Source organism: Pan troglodytes, chromosome 8 (genome assembly GCF_028858775.2).
Source record: "Pan troglodytes isolate AG18354 chromosome 8, NHGRI_mPanTro3-v2.0_pri, whole genome shotgun sequence".
Classification (NCBI taxonomy): Eukaryota; Metazoa; Chordata; class Mammalia; order Primates; family Hominidae; genus Pan; species Pan troglodytes.
Window position 1 is genome coordinate 29650423 of NC_072406.2, and position 17227 is coordinate 29667649.

At 40.3% G+C, this 17227-nt stretch overlaps 1 protein-coding gene across 25 annotated transcripts in view; it reads left to right on the forward strand.

The window, feature by feature from the left end:
• Positions 1 to 17227, forward strand: part of PTER (phosphotriesterase related) — an 80336-nt gene that overhangs the window by 53541 nt on the left and 9568 nt on the right. For all 25 annotated transcript variants that reach the window (XM_063781414.1, XM_054660791.2, XM_063781411.1 and 22 more), the window contains one exon: positions 14415 to 14555. In XM_063781414.1, the coding sequence (XP_063637484.1) occupies positions 14415 to 14555 (141 nt within the window). The remainder of the gene's footprint in view (positions 1 to 14414; positions 14556 to 17227) is intronic.

Sequence of the window (17227 nt, forward strand, 5' to 3'; positions counted from 1 at the left end):
AGGGTGTTGCTTTCCATATAAAGGGAGTAGCCCTTTATATGTCTCCAGTCTGATCTCCTACTCAGTTCAAGCCCAAGCTCTGTCTTACTTGGTTCATTAATACCTTTTAGGCAAATGCTAGCTCTAGGTCTCAACTTATTCCTCATTTTCTCAGCTCTCTTGTTGTCTCTGTCCCGTGAGCAAGTAAGTGTTACTTTCCCACCAGCTAAACCAAGCATTTCAAAATAGGGTGTTTTTTTTCTCTCTCTTCAATATAATGTAGTATTTTACATGCATTCTGCTGGAAAGGTTTTCTGTGAACATCTAGTCTGCCATACTGCTTGAAACTGGCTCAAGATGATTCGTAAAGAAGAAGCTTTCTATCTCCATCTATTTACAGTTAGACATGTATGTAAGTTAGAAAATTATGCTTGGCACAAATAGAAAACAAGCTTTCACTGGAAAATGTGAAATAAACCCTTACTTCTACCACAGTAGTATTTCCCTGCTCATAAAATCAAACAATATATAAATTGCAAATGTTTTCTTTATTGCCTAGTGATATACATATATGTATACACTACACCTATATATACACATATGTATATATTTATGTATATACACACACATATGTATTTTTTTTTCTGTTAAACAATAAAGATACATTACCAGATTTCCATTTGGCTGCAGTTTCAATATATCTCTCTAGAATGGGTCAGAACAGAATGGAAAGGTTGACCTGACATCAGACAAACTCAGAACATTCTAGAAAATTCTGAGACCATCGCTAGAGCAGCCATCCATTCTGTACCTATCTGATGGATTATTCAGGGTTCCAGTGCATGAAAAAGACATACATGAAAGTATGAGCATTTCAGTAGGGAGGCAGCTAGGGAACATGGCTTTAGAAAAAGCAGTGCATTCGGAAAAACATACCGAATAAAGTAACAGAAAAAAATAATCAGGGAGGCAGATGCAGGCATTGTTAGCTCTTTGAAGTGGCTGTTCACAGCAAGACAGTGGCCATGCTGAAGTTTGACTGGGTCAGCCTCTCACAGACTCTCTGAGGTCTGCAGGGCTGTGCATACAATCTGAGCCGTACTGAAAGGCCAAGGACTTCAGCTTTCTGTAACGGGGACAAATCACAAAGGGCATGTATTTCATGCAACGAAATGCACAGAAGCCTCACGAAACAGACCTGCATCCCCAAAACAAGGCCTCCAAAAAATAAAAACCAAGACAAAATGGCAAATCATTTCATTTCCCCCATCATGCCTTTTCAGACATTAAAAACCAAAAAAAAAAAGGTCTGAGGCTACCTTGTGATTGGAAGATAATCAGGCCATCGCTGTGCTTCATAGCCCCCTCCAGAATGCTGGGACTCTCCAATGGGACTGACCCTCAGTCTTACCTACCCATGATCAGTTTATTTTTCCCCTTTAAAGTAGTATTTCCATCATTTCAGTATATGAAAATAAAATATTACAGTGTGCCCCCAATCACATTGAAGCAGGTAAATATTTTTGAAGATATACAATCTTCATTAGGATTCATGCATTTGTATGGGTGCACACACACACGCATACACTCATTGTGACAACAACAACAACAAATTGCTACATGGCTATCCAAAAGGGGCATTTGGGACCCTGAGAGGGAAGAGTTAATGAATGGCCATCACCTTAGGAGACCTCTGAACTACATTGTTGTCATGTGACCATAGGTGACCTGCTTAAGGTCATTTACTAGGAGATAACAGCTTGACAAGATAAATCTGCTTCTGTGTCTAGGCCGTCCCCTAACCATCTGCTCCCTTTAAGAAACATGGGCCTGTTGGTTGCTGTGAATTTAACCCTAGGGAACATTGCAGGGGGCTGCCCTTGATGGTTACAGCCACCCAAAGTCAACATTTATTGGAAAAGAGCACCTGGCACTTAAGTGTTGCTGCTTGGTCTTAATCTATGAAGGCTTTCTGCCTTTCAATCACTTACTATAATTTTACTACCTGTTAAAACTCTACCCACGTGTCCAGGTGACGTGTAATGATAGCACTGCCTTGGCCTCCGGTCTAATACAGGCTAGATGCGATTAAAAAAAAACAACACCCCACATATATCCTTTTTGCCATTCATCTTCAAGGAGATTTTATCCTTAATGGACTATTAGAGTAGCTGTAGGTATTTTTATGACAACAAAATTCTTTACCAATGAAAGCTGAGTAAAACAGCATGGCTGGCAGGTATTTGGGTAGCAACTATTTACTGACTAAATTTTTGAGCCCCCTGGAGGGGCAACAGACAGGTGCTGTGTGCCTGAATCTTTTTTCTACTTCGTTATCTATTCAACAAGCCGAAGGGCTTTGATAGAAATCCAGGGCCTAGAGTTTGATTAAGGGCACAATGATAATTAAGTGAAGGAAAATAGCGCATCACTGTCTTTGAAAATTCCTAGCTGAGGAAGGTAGAGGAATTGACCTAAGGGTTTCTGAAAGACAACAAGAGGGAAACATTTAGGGAACCGGCCAACAGCACATTTTATTCCCTTTGCCTCTGATCATTCGTGCCAAATTGGCCAAACTCTTGGAAAGCTATAATTTTGATATTTTTTTCACGCTCTTAATTAGATGAAATAAGAGAGCGGGATATCACATCATTCATTCATTCCACAAATACTTGCATGTCTAATTACCATATACCAGACGCTGGGCTGTAGCCTGAAGAACAACCCACTCTCTGCCTTCAAAGTCATTATTTAATTATAATTATGGTGATTTTTAACCTTAAGGTTTTCTGTGAAAAGCCACAAAAAATAATTATGTGGTTTCCTTGGAACTTACACACATTTAATCCCTGTGAATATTCGTGAATTAATGGGAAGTCATTCAAAAACAATTCCAAGCAAATGTTTGACAAACTGAAACTGAGCAAAACATCGTGATATAGTTAAGTAGTACAGTGGTGTTTAAGAATAATTGAAATGCTATGTGCATGTATTTGTAACATCTAGAATCCTATGAATATGACACTGAGTTTCTTTTATTCTTAAAAACAATTTTTTTTTAATTTTTAAGAATAAAAGAGATGGGGACTTGCTATGTTTCCCAAGTTAATTCTGAACTCCTTCCTCAAGTGATCCTCCTGCCTTGGCCTCCCAAAATGCTGGGGTTACAGGCTTGAGCCACTGAGCCGGCCAGAAAAGTTATTTTTAACCCTAAAGTGTTATGCAAATTTTCCCCACCCCTGCCCTAATTATTGCTTACTATGTATTTTCTCTCAACATGTAGAAGGTATGGAAGGAAGAAAGGGAAAAGGGGAGGGAGGGAGGCAGAAAGGATGGAAGGAAGGGGAGGGAGGGAGAAAGAAAGGAGAGAAAGAAAGAAGGAAAAAAGGAAACAGAAAGAAATCCAGGCAGATATTTGACAAAGTAAAATGCACCAAAATTCTTTATATTCATAAATAGTGCCAAATAAAATGCAATAAAGTTATGGTGATAATTAATAATTAATTGTGGAGTATCCCAAATTATACTATTTTGGGCAGACTTGCCTTCCTGGTGAAAGGGAAACGCTGGCCATGTGCTCTATCCAGTACATTCTACCCACCAAAGCCTTCCACGAGTAATTTTTTTTCTAAAGCAATTTTTCATAACTCTGACACCATTCCCATGAAATGTGACATTTTAACAAATAGGATTGCCAGGTCTATAAGATTTATCTTCACTCTCCTCAATACCGTCATTCCCTGAACCGTGTATCGCCTTACATGAAAAACGCAACCTCTTTTGTGCTATGTGGTAGCTGAAGAGTTCATATGGTAAAAAGCTCTTCCTGGGATGTATAAACTGTGAAATGCATTCTAAAATAAAGTTTTAATTACACTTTGTAATTCGGAGCCAACTTCTGGGTTTAGTCTAATTTAAACAAGGGTTTTCTTGCAGCCATCTGTTCCTTTTGCTTAAGCCTACACTTAAGTCATAATATTGAAAGGGTGACGTCATTCCTTCCTTATGATGTCATTAAACATTTCTTTAGCGACCCAAGCAGTCAGAGAACTGAATAAGTGATTGGGGGAGATGCTTGTTAAAATATAGATAATAGCATACTGAATTTTCTTATTTTTCATTCCCAGTTATTCTCCAATATCAAAAATATTGTTCAACAAAAGTCATGCCTCCGTGCAAAAAGAATCCCATAAAAAATAAATCTTTAAAATACCTACGTATTTGGTCATAAACTAGTACATTAATGCCAACGTACCACTCTCATTTTTGGCTTGGGTCTGGATCAAACTAAAATTCTTGGCAAATTATTAGTGGAAGTAGCAAATTACATATTTTTAATCATAGGCAATATTTAGACCACACATTAAAAACTTACATCATCTCTATTTACTTTCTATTTTTGACATTTAAATTTATTTTTAATTAATTGAGATCAGTTAAATTTCATCAATTAAGAATTTCTCAGCTCTCATAGTTGCAGTGGAGCTGTCATTAGCAGTGTAAGAATATACATGAATAATGTTTTAAAATTATGTTAATATCAAATTAGAGTAAAGTAAATTAGGTTACAATCACTCAATTATAGTAATTTGCTTTTTTTAAATATTGCATTATAAACATTTTAAAATTAATTTTAGGTTATTAAGTGTATAATTCTAGCTGAGTTTAGTAATTATTTTAAGTAGTTGTTGAAAAACTTTAAAAAAATAAGAATTCCACATAGCTGTACAAATATTCGTTGGTTCTAAATTGATAAACTCAAGGGGGAGGAGTACAAAGATTTTTTGGAATTACTTTTTTTTTTTTTTTTTTTTGAGACAGTGTCTTGCTCTCTTACCCAGGCTGGAGTGCAGTGGCGCCATCTCAGCTCACTGCAACCTCCACCTCCCAGGTTCAAGCGATTCTTGTGCCTCAGCCTCCTAAGTAGCTGAGATTACAAGCGTGCACTACCATGCTCAGCCAATTTTGTATTTTTAGTAGAGACAAGGTTTTGCCATGTTGGCCAGGCTGGTCTCAAACTATCGACCTCAAGTGATCCACCCACCTCAGCCTCCCAAAGTGCTGGGGATTATAGGCGTGAGCCACCATGCCCAACCTTCAATTACTTTTTTGGTAAGCAATTTTTAATGATCAGTCATTGAAATTCAACAATTTTTTCGATAAATCAGTTGTATATATAAGCATTCTGTTGTTATTTTATTTGTATGCCCATTTTTAAAACATACTTGATCAAGTCTGTAAGTTTTATCAGGGAATGCAATTTATGATGCATAAATTCAGATGTCAGGGCCTGAGCTAGTTCCATGAGCCACATAGAGCTGCCCTCACAGGCCCACCACTTGCCCAAGGAATTCACAGAGTCAAATGGCTGAGGAGTTACAATTAAATCAAAGCTCAGCACAATGGAAAGGGCAGTAGATTAGGAGTTGGAATACCTGCATTGTGGGTCACTTTAAAGAAGATCCATGCTTTCGTTTCTTTATTTGTGCAGTGACATTAATACGTGACATAATTATTTCACCAGTCTATTGTGAGTTTCACAGCCTGCTCCTTGTTCTTGTTATTTAATGGTGCCAACATCTAATCAGTTGCCCAAGCAAGACAGGCTTGTGATTCTCCTCCTGCGTGGCTGTCCCTGTGGTGCCAATGCCTCATCCTTCACTCTTGCTGCTGTGCTCCGTAATCTGGCTAATAACAGCGCTATTTACCCAGCTGTTAGCCTAAAGACCTCCAGATACAAGCTCTCCTGTCCACTCCTCTGGTGTTCTCTGAATTCAGCCCCTCATTTATCATTTGAATTATCATAAGTCTCCAAACACAAATCCCTCCCTTAGTTTTGGTCCCAGATCTAGCCTCCACAATCCACCAGATCTTTCCAAAGGCAAATCTAATTATATCCCTGATCCTGACTTAAAAGCCTCCAATGGGTCACCTTTGCCTCAGGCACAAAATCCGAAGGTCTTGGTCTTCTGGTTCCCTCGCCTCCCTCCACCTTATCTCTCGTTATTCCCAGTATGCACACAGTCTCTGGGCCAAAGCCACACTGACCATGTCTTTGAGTGCCCTGTATTGGTTGTCCTTATATGCATCTCACACATGCTATTCTCTCTGCTAGGAATGTTCTATTTCCCCTTATCTATTTAGCAGAATCTTTCTTCAGAATGCAATTCACCAGGGGTTTTCTCCTCTATGAAGCTTTTCCAGAAACAGCCAACCACTGTTTGATATCTCCTTCTCTTTGCCAACCTAGTTCCTAGCAGCACTCTTACCATGACACTTGGTAAATTCTGTATAGCAAGTATTTGTTTCTGTGTCTCTTTTCCACAGTAGATACTGAAATTCTTCCAAGATGGGACTGGTGTTATTTGTGTTTGCTTTCCCAGCTCATGGCTGATTGCAAGTAGGTGATCAACAATTTCTTGTTAAATGGAATGATGGATAGATGGTTGGATAGATGGATGGATAGATGGATGGATGATTCCCCTCTCTTCTCCCCTTCCTCTGATAAACTACACCCTTATATTCAGGAAGAGCAAGCTCCCTTTTTGCCTCTCAGCAGGTGGTTCTCTGGATTTTTTTTATTTTTTGAGATGAAATCTCACACTGTCACCCAGGCTGGAGTTCAGTTGCGCGATCTCGGCTCACTGCAGCCTTTGCCTCCTGGGTTCCAGCAGTTCTCCTACCTCAGCCTCCCAAGTAGCTGGGATTACAGGCGCCTGCCACCACGCCTGGCTAATTTTTGTATTTTTAGTAGAGACAAGGTCTCACCGTGTTGGCCAGGCTGGTCTCAAACTCCTAACCTCAGGTAATCCAGTCGACTTGGCCTCCCAAAGTGCTGGGATTACAGGCATGAGCCATATGCCCAGCCTCTCTGGATCATTCATCTTGAACCCTACCAACATTTGTCTAAATGGTGTCCTTTAAGACTCAACTCAAATGAATCAAAGTGAATCAAGTGAAAAAAATTAAGTGCTTCATTCTTCTTTCGCAATACTGTGTATTTATTTGTACTTAAATGTTTTTAGCACATTTAACTATAATTATTAGCTTAAATATCTTCCTTCTGCAGACTTTAATTTCCTTGAGACAGCATCTTAAATTTCTTATTCGTGTCTATATTCCTAACACAGAGAATAGCACAAGATAGCTGATAGTAGATGTTCACTGAATTAATTTATGAAGGTGTGTTTCAATGTGTGAAATGAAATAATATACCTGAGAGTTATTTGAAACTGTAAAGCCCAAGACAAATGGTAGGTGCTTTTGTTATCTTGATCCTACCCACGGATCAAATTCTTTCCTCTGCTCCTTAGTTCTTTCTAGCTAGGGAGCCCACAGACCCTTGTCTAAATTATCACTTCATGCAGACTTCCTTTCTCCCACACAGAGTGCATTTTGACATTAAACTAAACCCCTCAGCATATGGATAAGATCTATAATATAAAAGGGGGTTGAAAATAGAATCACCTGTCTTGCATTATAGTACCAGCCTTAAGAAACTGGGTATATGATAACTGTATTCTGACAATAAAGAGCCAAATCACTTTGGACACCTTTTTTTTTTTTTTTTTTAGCTGATGACAATTTATTTTCCCTAAATTTATGCCTGTTTCTTATATACAGAAAAGTTACTTACTAGTTGAGCAAAAGTATAAAATATGCAGCAGAGGAAATGATATCATATGAATGACATGAACAAGTACTTGATACCAAAATCTGGTCTTCCTTCTGGGAAATCCCAGGATGTTTTGTAAATGACATTGCAATCATTTCATCCACCTTGAAGATGGGAATTTTCTTCAGTGTGAAATGCGGTAGCTCTTCTGTGCGTCACAATCACTTCACTGACTTTTCAGGGGAAGAAGTGAAAAATACCGACCTTAAAAGCTGGGAAAGATTGGAGTAAGAAAGAATAGAATTATTCATGGATGGCCAGGCGCAGTGTCTCACGCTGTAATCCCAGCACTTTGGGAGGCCAAGGCAGGCAGATCAGCTGGCGGATCAGCTGAGGTCAGGAGTTTGAGACCAGCCTGGCCAACATGGCGAAACCCTATCTCTACTAAAAATACAAAATTAGCCGGGTGTGGTGGTGGGCACTTGTAATCCCAGCTACTCGGGAGGCTGAGGCAGGAGAATCGCTTGAACCCAGGAGATGAAAGCTGCAGTGAGCCAAGATCGCGCCACTGCACTCCAGCCTGTGTGACAGAGCGAGACTCTGTCTCAAAAAACTAAAATAAAAAACAACTCTCAAGAAGTATTCATGGCTATAGAATGCAGAATGAGGAAAACTGGCTGAGGTTAGCACCTCCACTCTTCTAAGATGTGCTATGAGATCATTGGTGACTGGGAGGGACAGGACCTCTGTTTAATCCTCATCTGCTGGATGGCACACAGAGTTCATTTTCCCATGGTAATATACTGACATTAGGGGTCAACCCTCTCCAAGCGAAAAAGAAAGTCACTTGCATAAATGCAACTTCAGTAGTGCTTTGGCAGTCCCTGGAAGCCATCCAGCTGAATGTCAGTTTCACATGGGTAAGTCACCTTGTGAAGAGGTTCACGGCGCAAGGTGCTTGTTCCTAGATGTCACTACGATGGTGAGTGTGTCTCCGCAGTGTGAGTGCCTTGGAGGAGGAACGGAGTTGCCCTGGTGCCTGGGTGTTCTTACCCCTGGAGGGGCAGCCTGGTTTAAGAACATGGCCTCAACACAAAAGCAGTTTGGGTTTGTTTGAAGCTCTTCAGGTTGAGACCTGAGTTTATCTTTTCTGAGACTTAAAGTCCTCATCTGTAAGATGGGGACAGTCACACCTTCCTCATAGAGCTTCTGTAAGGATTAAACGAGCTGGGGCTGTATTAAATACCTGATGACTATCAGGTGTTGATTTTCTTGTTTCCCGTCCCACCCCTTATTAATATCTCATACCACATACTACTTATTTTCAGGACTTTCCTTTGAAAACCTGTGTGATCACTCACACTATTTTCTTCCCCTGAATTTTGCACTCAGTTTGCTTAGTCATTAAGAATTTAAAGGAATTCATTCCCTTTTTTATTTTTAATTTAATTATTTTATGTATTTATGTATTTATTTATTTATTTATATTTATATTTTGGAGACAGGGTCTCGCTTGCTCTATCACGTAGGCTGGAGTGCAGTGGCTTGATCGTGACTCACTGCAGCCTCGACTTCCCGGGCTCCAACAATCCTCCCACCTCAGTCTCCCGAGTAGCTGGGACCCCGGGTGTGCACCACCCTCACCTGGCTGATTTTTTGTATTTTTGTTAGAAATGGGGTTCTGCCATGTTGCCCAAGCTGGTCTGGAATTCATAGCTCAAGTGACCCTTCCACCTCAGCCTCCCAAAGTGCTAGGATTACAAGCATGAGCCACTGTGTGCAGCTGAATTCATTTCTTAATTGCCTTCACATTAATGTTTAGTTACCCAAAGGAGGTCATATCAATAAATGTCAGTTAAAAAATCAGGAAAAAAAAACTGCATATATATGTATGTATGTCTTGGTTTTTTTATGACAGCAAATTGCTCTTCCCCTCTTTTTCTTTCTATTTGTTTGTTTGTGTTATAGAGGCAGGGTCTCTCTGTGTTTCGTCTCAAACTCCTGGGCTCAAGCAACCCTCCCAGAGGCTCGGCCTCCCAAAGTGCTGGGATTACAGGCATGAGCCACTCACTGCATCTGGCCTTGCCCCTTTTTTCAACTGCATTTTCCTGATGTCTAAAGTATCAGCCTAATTGCTTCCCTTCTGAAGCAATCTCCCCTCACGTGTGATCATGAAATTTTTAAGAGCATTTTAACAGAGGAACCAGCTTCCCCAAAGTCACGCCCCTTTATATAAGTTTTTGAGCGGATAAGAATTCATAGGGATTACTTTTTTTTTTTTTTTTTTTTTTTGAGACAAGGTCTCACTCTGTCACCCAGGCTGGAGTGCAGCGGTGCGACCATAGCTCGCTGTAGACTCAAACTCTTGGGCTCAAATGATCTTCCCACCTCAGCCTCCTGAGCAACTGGGACCACAGGCACACGCCACCACACCCTGCTAATTTTTAAAGTTTCATTGTAGACGCAGGGTCTTGCTTTGTTTCCAAGGCTAGTCTCAAACTCCTGAGCTCAAGGGATCCTTCCACCTTGGCTTCCCAAAGTGCTGGGATTACAGGAGTGAGCCAATGTGCCCGGCCAGGAGTTACTTTTGAAACTTACATGTGTGGATGAATCTTATGGGACAGTGTTAGTCTTCCTCTAGAAAGACATCTCTGCTTATTGTGAGATTCTTCAGTTAACGTTTATAACGTGGGTAACATTTATATTTCATTGCATCTGGAGAATTGGGTCCCTACAGTCCCCATTCATCTTTTATTTTTTATTTGTTTATATTTCTTTTTTTAGAGTCAGGGGCTCACTCTGTCACCCAAGCTGGAGTACAGTGGCACGATCTCGGCTCACTGCAACCTCTGCCTTCCAGGTTCAAGCGATTCTTCTGCCTCCTCCTCCTGAGTAGCTGGGACTGCAGCACGTGCCACCACACCCAGTTAATTTTTGTATTTTTAGTAAAGCCAGGGTTTCACCATGTTGGCCAGGCTGGTCTTGAACTCCTGACCTCAAATGATCCACCTGCCTCAGCCTCCCAAAGTGCTGGGATTACAGGTGTGAGCCCCCATGCTCAGCCAATATTTGTAATATTCATTTCTTAGTTGACTTCACACTAGTGTTTAGTTATCCAGAAGGGGTCATATCACTATATGTCAGTTAAAAAAATGAATAACTACACACACACACACACACACATGCACACACACACGCACGCCCCATAGTAAGAAAGTAAGCAGTTATCATGATTACCATAGTTCCTTTCTCTTTGATCATGTCATTCAAATTGTCTAAAATAACTGTAAAGATTTAATCCTGCTTACTATATATAGTTACCCTCTGACTTAGCAATTAAAAATCTCCACAAGTGAATCCTTTCTTACCTTTCTGGGATTTTCACTTTCTTCCCCCCATACTACCCTTTGATGGTAAATTCTCCATTTTTCAAGTGCAGTGTGAGGGTACCACGGGGAGGAAATTTCAAATTAAAAATTAAAGCACACTCTGTGCACATTCAGTCATTGTAATTCTGGAAAATGTCCTTTGAGTAAAAAACAATATTTAGCAATAGGAGAAGCCATACAGTATGGTGGTTTACAGCGTAAGTTCTAACTTTGAGATGAATTTAAATTCTAGCACATCACCTTGAGTGACTATCTAATCAAGTCCCAGTTTCTCAGTCTTCAAAATTGAGAGCTGCTGGGATCATGGAGGGTATTAAATGAGATAATACATATAATGCACTTCGCACAATGTCAGACACATAGTAAGTTCTCATAATTGTCAGCATGATGATAATGATGCTAAGTGACTTTACTTTTTATTTTCAATTGGAGCTAAGGCTAAAGAGTTTTCTAAGGCTTTACATTTACCACGGACTTTTCACTAAGTATATGCCTCGATATAGCACTGAAAATTTAGGAAAGTTATTCTCAAGGCATTGGGTCAAAGGACAGAAAAAGACATTAGGAGCAGAAATAAGAGTATGATCCAACCTGTAACTGGTGGCTCCATTTCCATGCTGACTCCTCCCCTCCCCCAGTACCCTGCCCATATTGGATAATTAACACACTGAATTTACTCAAAAGGAAAAATACTAAACTCACCTCTTCCCGCTTACGTTACTTTAATTGTGTATATTTTGTTTTTTTCAAGTATGGTTCTTTGGGGAAAACAGAATATGTTTTCTATAGAAAAACACATATTCTTTCAGCCTAGTAATTTTGGAAGCAAAAGATGGTCTCCATGGTAAGAAGATGGAAAATGAGTAGTATTAATAGAAGATAGCACAGAACTAATGTACATTTTATAGTAGAAAGGAAAGATTTTTTAGCCTCCCTGCCTAAAACAACATCGTGAACTCTAAGTTATGCTAATTTGGTGAATAAATGAAAAGGAGCCAGCCAGGGTATGATAGCTCAGAATGAAAGTCAGTAGTCAACTCCCAGGAATCTCACAGGAAAGGAGAAACTTCCTGCACCCGTGGCACATGGAGGCTTAATTGGTTCTCCTGTGGTTTATAAGAAAAGCTTTGATCAGGTGCGGTGGCTCACGCCTGTAATCCCAGGACTTTGGGAGGCTGAAACAGGTGGATCACCTGAGGTCAGGAGTTCGAGACCAGGCTGGCCAACGTGGCAAAACCCCGTCTTTACTAAAAATACAACAATTAGCCGGGAGTAGTGGCACACACCTGTAGTCCCAGCTACTCGGGAGGCTGAAGCAAGAGAATCACTTGAACCCGAGAGGTGGAGGTTGCAGTGAGCCGAGATCACGCCACTGCACTCCAGCCTGGGTGACAGAGGGAGACTCTGTCTCAAAAAAAAAAAAAAAAAAAAAAACTTTGAAAATACTTCTGACCTCTTAGAAGTAGATTCATGGACACATGATAGTGTTTTTTTGTTTTTTTGTTTTTTTGTTTTTTTAGTAGAGATGGGTTTTCACCATGTTGGCCAGGCTGGTCTCAAACTCCTGGCCTCAAATGATCCACCCACCTTGGCCTCTCAAAGTGCTAGGATTACAGACGTGAGCCACCACGCCCAGCCACATATTAGTGCTTTTTGTTTTTTGAGATGGAGTCTTGCTCTGTCACCCAGGCTGGAATGCGATGGCACGATCTCAGCTCACTGCAACCTCCACTTCCTGGTTTCAAGCGATTCTCATGCCTCAGCCTCCCGAGTAGCTGGGATTACAGGTGCCTGCCACCACCCCCAGCTAATTTTTGTTTTGTTTTTGTTTTTGTCTTTTGAGACGGAGTCTCACTCTGTTGCCCAGGCTGGAGTGCAATAGTGTGATCTCAGCTCACTGCAACCTCCGTCTCCCAGGTTCAAGCAATTCTCCTGCCTCAGCCTCCCAAGTAGCTGGGATTACAGGCACCCACCACTATACCCAGCTAATTTTTCGTATTTTTAGTAGAGACAGGTTTTCGCCATGTTGGCCAAGCTGGTCTTGAACTCCTGACCTCAGGTGATCCACCCACCTCGGCCTCCCAAAGTGCTGGGATTACAGGTGTGAGCCACCACACCCAGCCATTTTTGTATTTTTAGTAGAGACATGGTTTCACTATGTTGGCTAGACTGGTCTGGAACACCTGACCTCAAGTGATTCACCCACCTCGGCCTCACAAACTGCTGGGATTGAGCCACCGCACCCTGCCACAAAATAATGCTTTAATCCTCACATCGTGGAGTTGCCAAAGTAATAGAAATATCAGCATGGATAAAAAGCCAGTAAGGCAATGACTGTCTAATGTTCCCAACTCATCTCCCCGCCAATTTCCGATCCGAAACAATCCCTTACATTTCTCTAGGTCCTTCATTCCTTTCATGCAATGTCTAATGGGGTGTATTTTTCCTTCATTCCCTTCATGCAATGTCTTCCTTCCCTTCATGAAATGTCTAATGGGGTATATTTTTCCTTCACTTTTTTTTTCCCATATTGTCTTCTGCTAGGATGTTTTTATTCCTTCTTAGCTCTCTGTGTGATTGGATCTCTACAGTGGTATTTTGGGGTTACCTTAGTGCATCTCTTTTTACTTGTTATAATGCAAATTTCTTGATATAATCTACTCTTGCTCTGTACTCTACGCTTGTCTGTAGCCTGTACTTGTCTTACATTTCTCTCCTTTCCCTTTCATTTACATAATCTTACATCCTAAAATAGTTACATTCTTTATATGACATCTATTGAAATGAGAAGATATCCATAAAATTTATCATAAAATAATAAATTTTATTTAAAAAATAAGCACTCCAGAACATAAATATCTGTATGAGTATTGTGCCTTAAAGAAAATGTTGGAATGATATTCTTTAAAGGCTTTAGAATTAATTTTAGAACCACTTTACAATCTTCACAAGAAAATCACCCTGCTACCACAAGGCAAAGCCTCATGTGTTACCCAGATTAGCATTACTCACCTAATTCACCAGACCTGAGGCCAGATTTCCTTTGATAGTTTTCACAGTTCATAGCAGTCCTTAGAGGATGAAAATTTACCCCATTAAGGATTCTCAAAATAGTGTGGGGGCATATTCTGAACACAGTTCTGAGGGAGAATTCCAAACTTGCTTTGGAATAATGGAAGCATCATTACACTAAGTCTGTAGTACCCAAGTACTTTAGAGGGGAAAACTCCTTTTTAGATGAGTAAGTTCTGTTATTTCTAGTAACAAATTGAACTTACTGTTTTATACTCACATCATTAAGAGCCATTTCAGAAGTGTCTGTTACTTGACTTCAACTATGTTCTTGTACATTGTGTGCTTAAAACTTCTAGTATGTACATGTGGAAAATGGGCTCTTCATAATAACAATTCATCTGTCGCATTGTTTCTAGGACTATACTTGATAAGAAGGAGCTCTTGGAGTTTGCTCAACTTGGCTGCTACTTGGAATATGATCTCTTTGGTACTGAACTACTTCATTACCAACTCGGCCCAGATATTGACATGCCTGATGATAACAAAAGAATTAGAAGGTAAATATGGTGAAGTCTCTCATAGCATTCCCTTTCCCTAGCCCTTTTTGATTGTCATATCTAGGGAAGTATTAGCAAAGATTCAGAAAACAGTAAGCAGGCCGAACCACAGACTTGCAGAGAAAAATATATCTATGCTGTTTCAGGGAGAAAATCTCTCTATATTATTTTAAGGAGAAAATGAGTCATCCTAAGTAGGCTAAAGCTTAGCAGAGCCTTAGAAGTTCAGTGCAGATGGGCAGCTGACAGGAAACACAGATAGTACCCAACCCCTGCCATGAAAATCAGAGAACAAAAGACATTTTCCTCTATTTACCCCTCATGAAATAAGCTGTTCCTCTCTCAGGTTGACCACACTAAAGCCATAACTTCCTACAAGTAATATTTGAAGTGCTTTATCAAAAGTTTTCATTAAAAGGTGATTTCAAGTTAAATGCTAAAAGTATAAGGTCTAAAGACTAAATATTATGTAAAATGAATGCAACCTTCCAAAACTGTATAATGTGTGATGCTAGCAGATAATTGTAGGAGTCATTCTTTGTAATCAAGTAGAAAATTTTAGGCGTCAATGATAGCTACCTAGTTTGGTCTTGGTCACATGATGATAAGAAGATTGAATGAACCAAGTTAGAATACCTAGGAGGAGAAATAAATTGGAGATTGACAAGGAAGACTTTCGTTTGGGAATATCTAAGTGTTGCTACCCAGTGAAGCCCTAAGATATGGTTTGTATGTGATAGTTGAACCGTGGGAATGAATGACATCACTCAAAGAGGAAGATGAGGACAGAGACCTGCGGACAGAGACATTTAAGGAATGGAGTAGGAACCGTTGCTCAAGGAAAGGTCGAGGAGAAGTTTTCAAAGTGATAACAAGAGAGATATATATTCTTATGGAAGTCAGTAGAGCGGAAGTCTCAGGGCAGAAGGGCTTGAATGCCGGTAATAAGTGACAAATATCAAGGGAAATAAAGACTGAAAAGCATCCATTGGATTTCACAATTAGGAGGCTCACATTTTATAAACAGTAAGTGCAATCTCAGTGGAAAAGGCTTGAGAAATGGGTGGGCCGTGAGGAAGAGGAGAGAGGATGTTGAGGTGACTCTTTCAAGAAGCGTGGCAGTGGAGGGAAGCAAGGAGATGGGTCTGGAGTTAGAAGTCAATAAAGGATCAAGGGAAGCTTCTAGTAAGAGTTGAGCAATGTTTATGTGACTTAAGAGCAAGAGCAGAGACAGAGCCAGAGAGAATGAGTCCAGGGAAGTGGTGCCCATTCCACAGGGTTACTATAGAATTGACATGAAATAATGTTTTCCAGGTTTTTGTCTGAGTGTCTGGTGCAGAATATGGAAGTGTTCAATAGATGTTGACTTTAAAAACTCTGGATAGATAAGAAATATAGAGCAAGGTTCCTAAGGCGACAAATAGATGGAATCTGGGGAACAAATAAAAAGTCGGTTGAAAGGATGCTTTCTCCATGGAAATGAGAGGGCATGACACAGCGATGGGGTGAATGCAAACAGAAGTCTTAGTGAGGGAAACAGGAGACTGAGGACACATGGCCACATGTCCTCTAGTGTCTCTGTGAGGTGGACATGGTTATCTCCTGAGAAACAAAGAGTGGATTTAGGGCAGCACCATGTAGAGCAGGAGAAAGGCTAGGAATGGCTGTCAGGTCAATGAGAGAGATCTTGACATGGATGTGTTATGAGCGAGACCTAGTTGAGTCTAGAAATCATGATTGCATGCCTGTGTATTGGCACCAATGCACACGATTTGGTGATTATTTTCCAAAAGCAAAACTGTTTTGCGTTTTGGTAGTGGAACCAGAGAAGTTGTGTGCATACAAGCAGAAAATGGGAACAGTTCAAGAGATTGAGGGTTGGGATTCTATCTGAAAGAGATGGATAACAATGGAGGGGTTGAGATGAGGGTCATGGGATCCAAGCTGGAGGGAAGAAAGCATAGAGAGGAATGGGCAGATAGACAGGAAAAGCATAGCAGGGCAAATAACTGGACTGCAGGCTTTAATGAAGTGGGTGGAGCATATATATATATATATGTTCAAATATATATACTGTATGTGTATGTGTATATATATGTGTGTGTGTGTGTATATATATACACAGTAGAAGAAGTGAGTGGAAAAAGTAGAAAAATGTAACATGATCGGAGTGAGAAACTGAAGATGGAGATTTCAGAGGGGGAGCAGTAGTTCCCTATGATAACAAGAACTAGAATATAATTATGAGAACAGAAAAGTGGTTGCAATGGAAGTAGCAAAGCTGGAATTGAGAAGTGATGTCCAGGAACCGTGAGATTCAAGTATTGCTAGTTGAATAAGGCACACTGGGTTGAGGGGAAGATCTTGAGCCAGTGGTCATAGTTGGGACATCCTGAGGATCTTTCCCTGGGAAGTCACATTTACGTCTGTATGCCTTCTGCTGTCTCCAAGTACTGGCATTCTGCCTTGATCACCTCATTAATAGTACTATGCTTCAAGTTTAGTATCGTTAGGGAAAGCTAGTTAATCAGTGTTGCATTAGTTAAGTAAGATGGCAACTCTCAACTCTACATGAGCAAATGACTTCACCTGTCTTGAACAATGAAGTTCTGTCTTTTCTTTTAATACTCAGATCAGTTATTTGACAAGTAGATGTATTGTTTCTTTGTTTC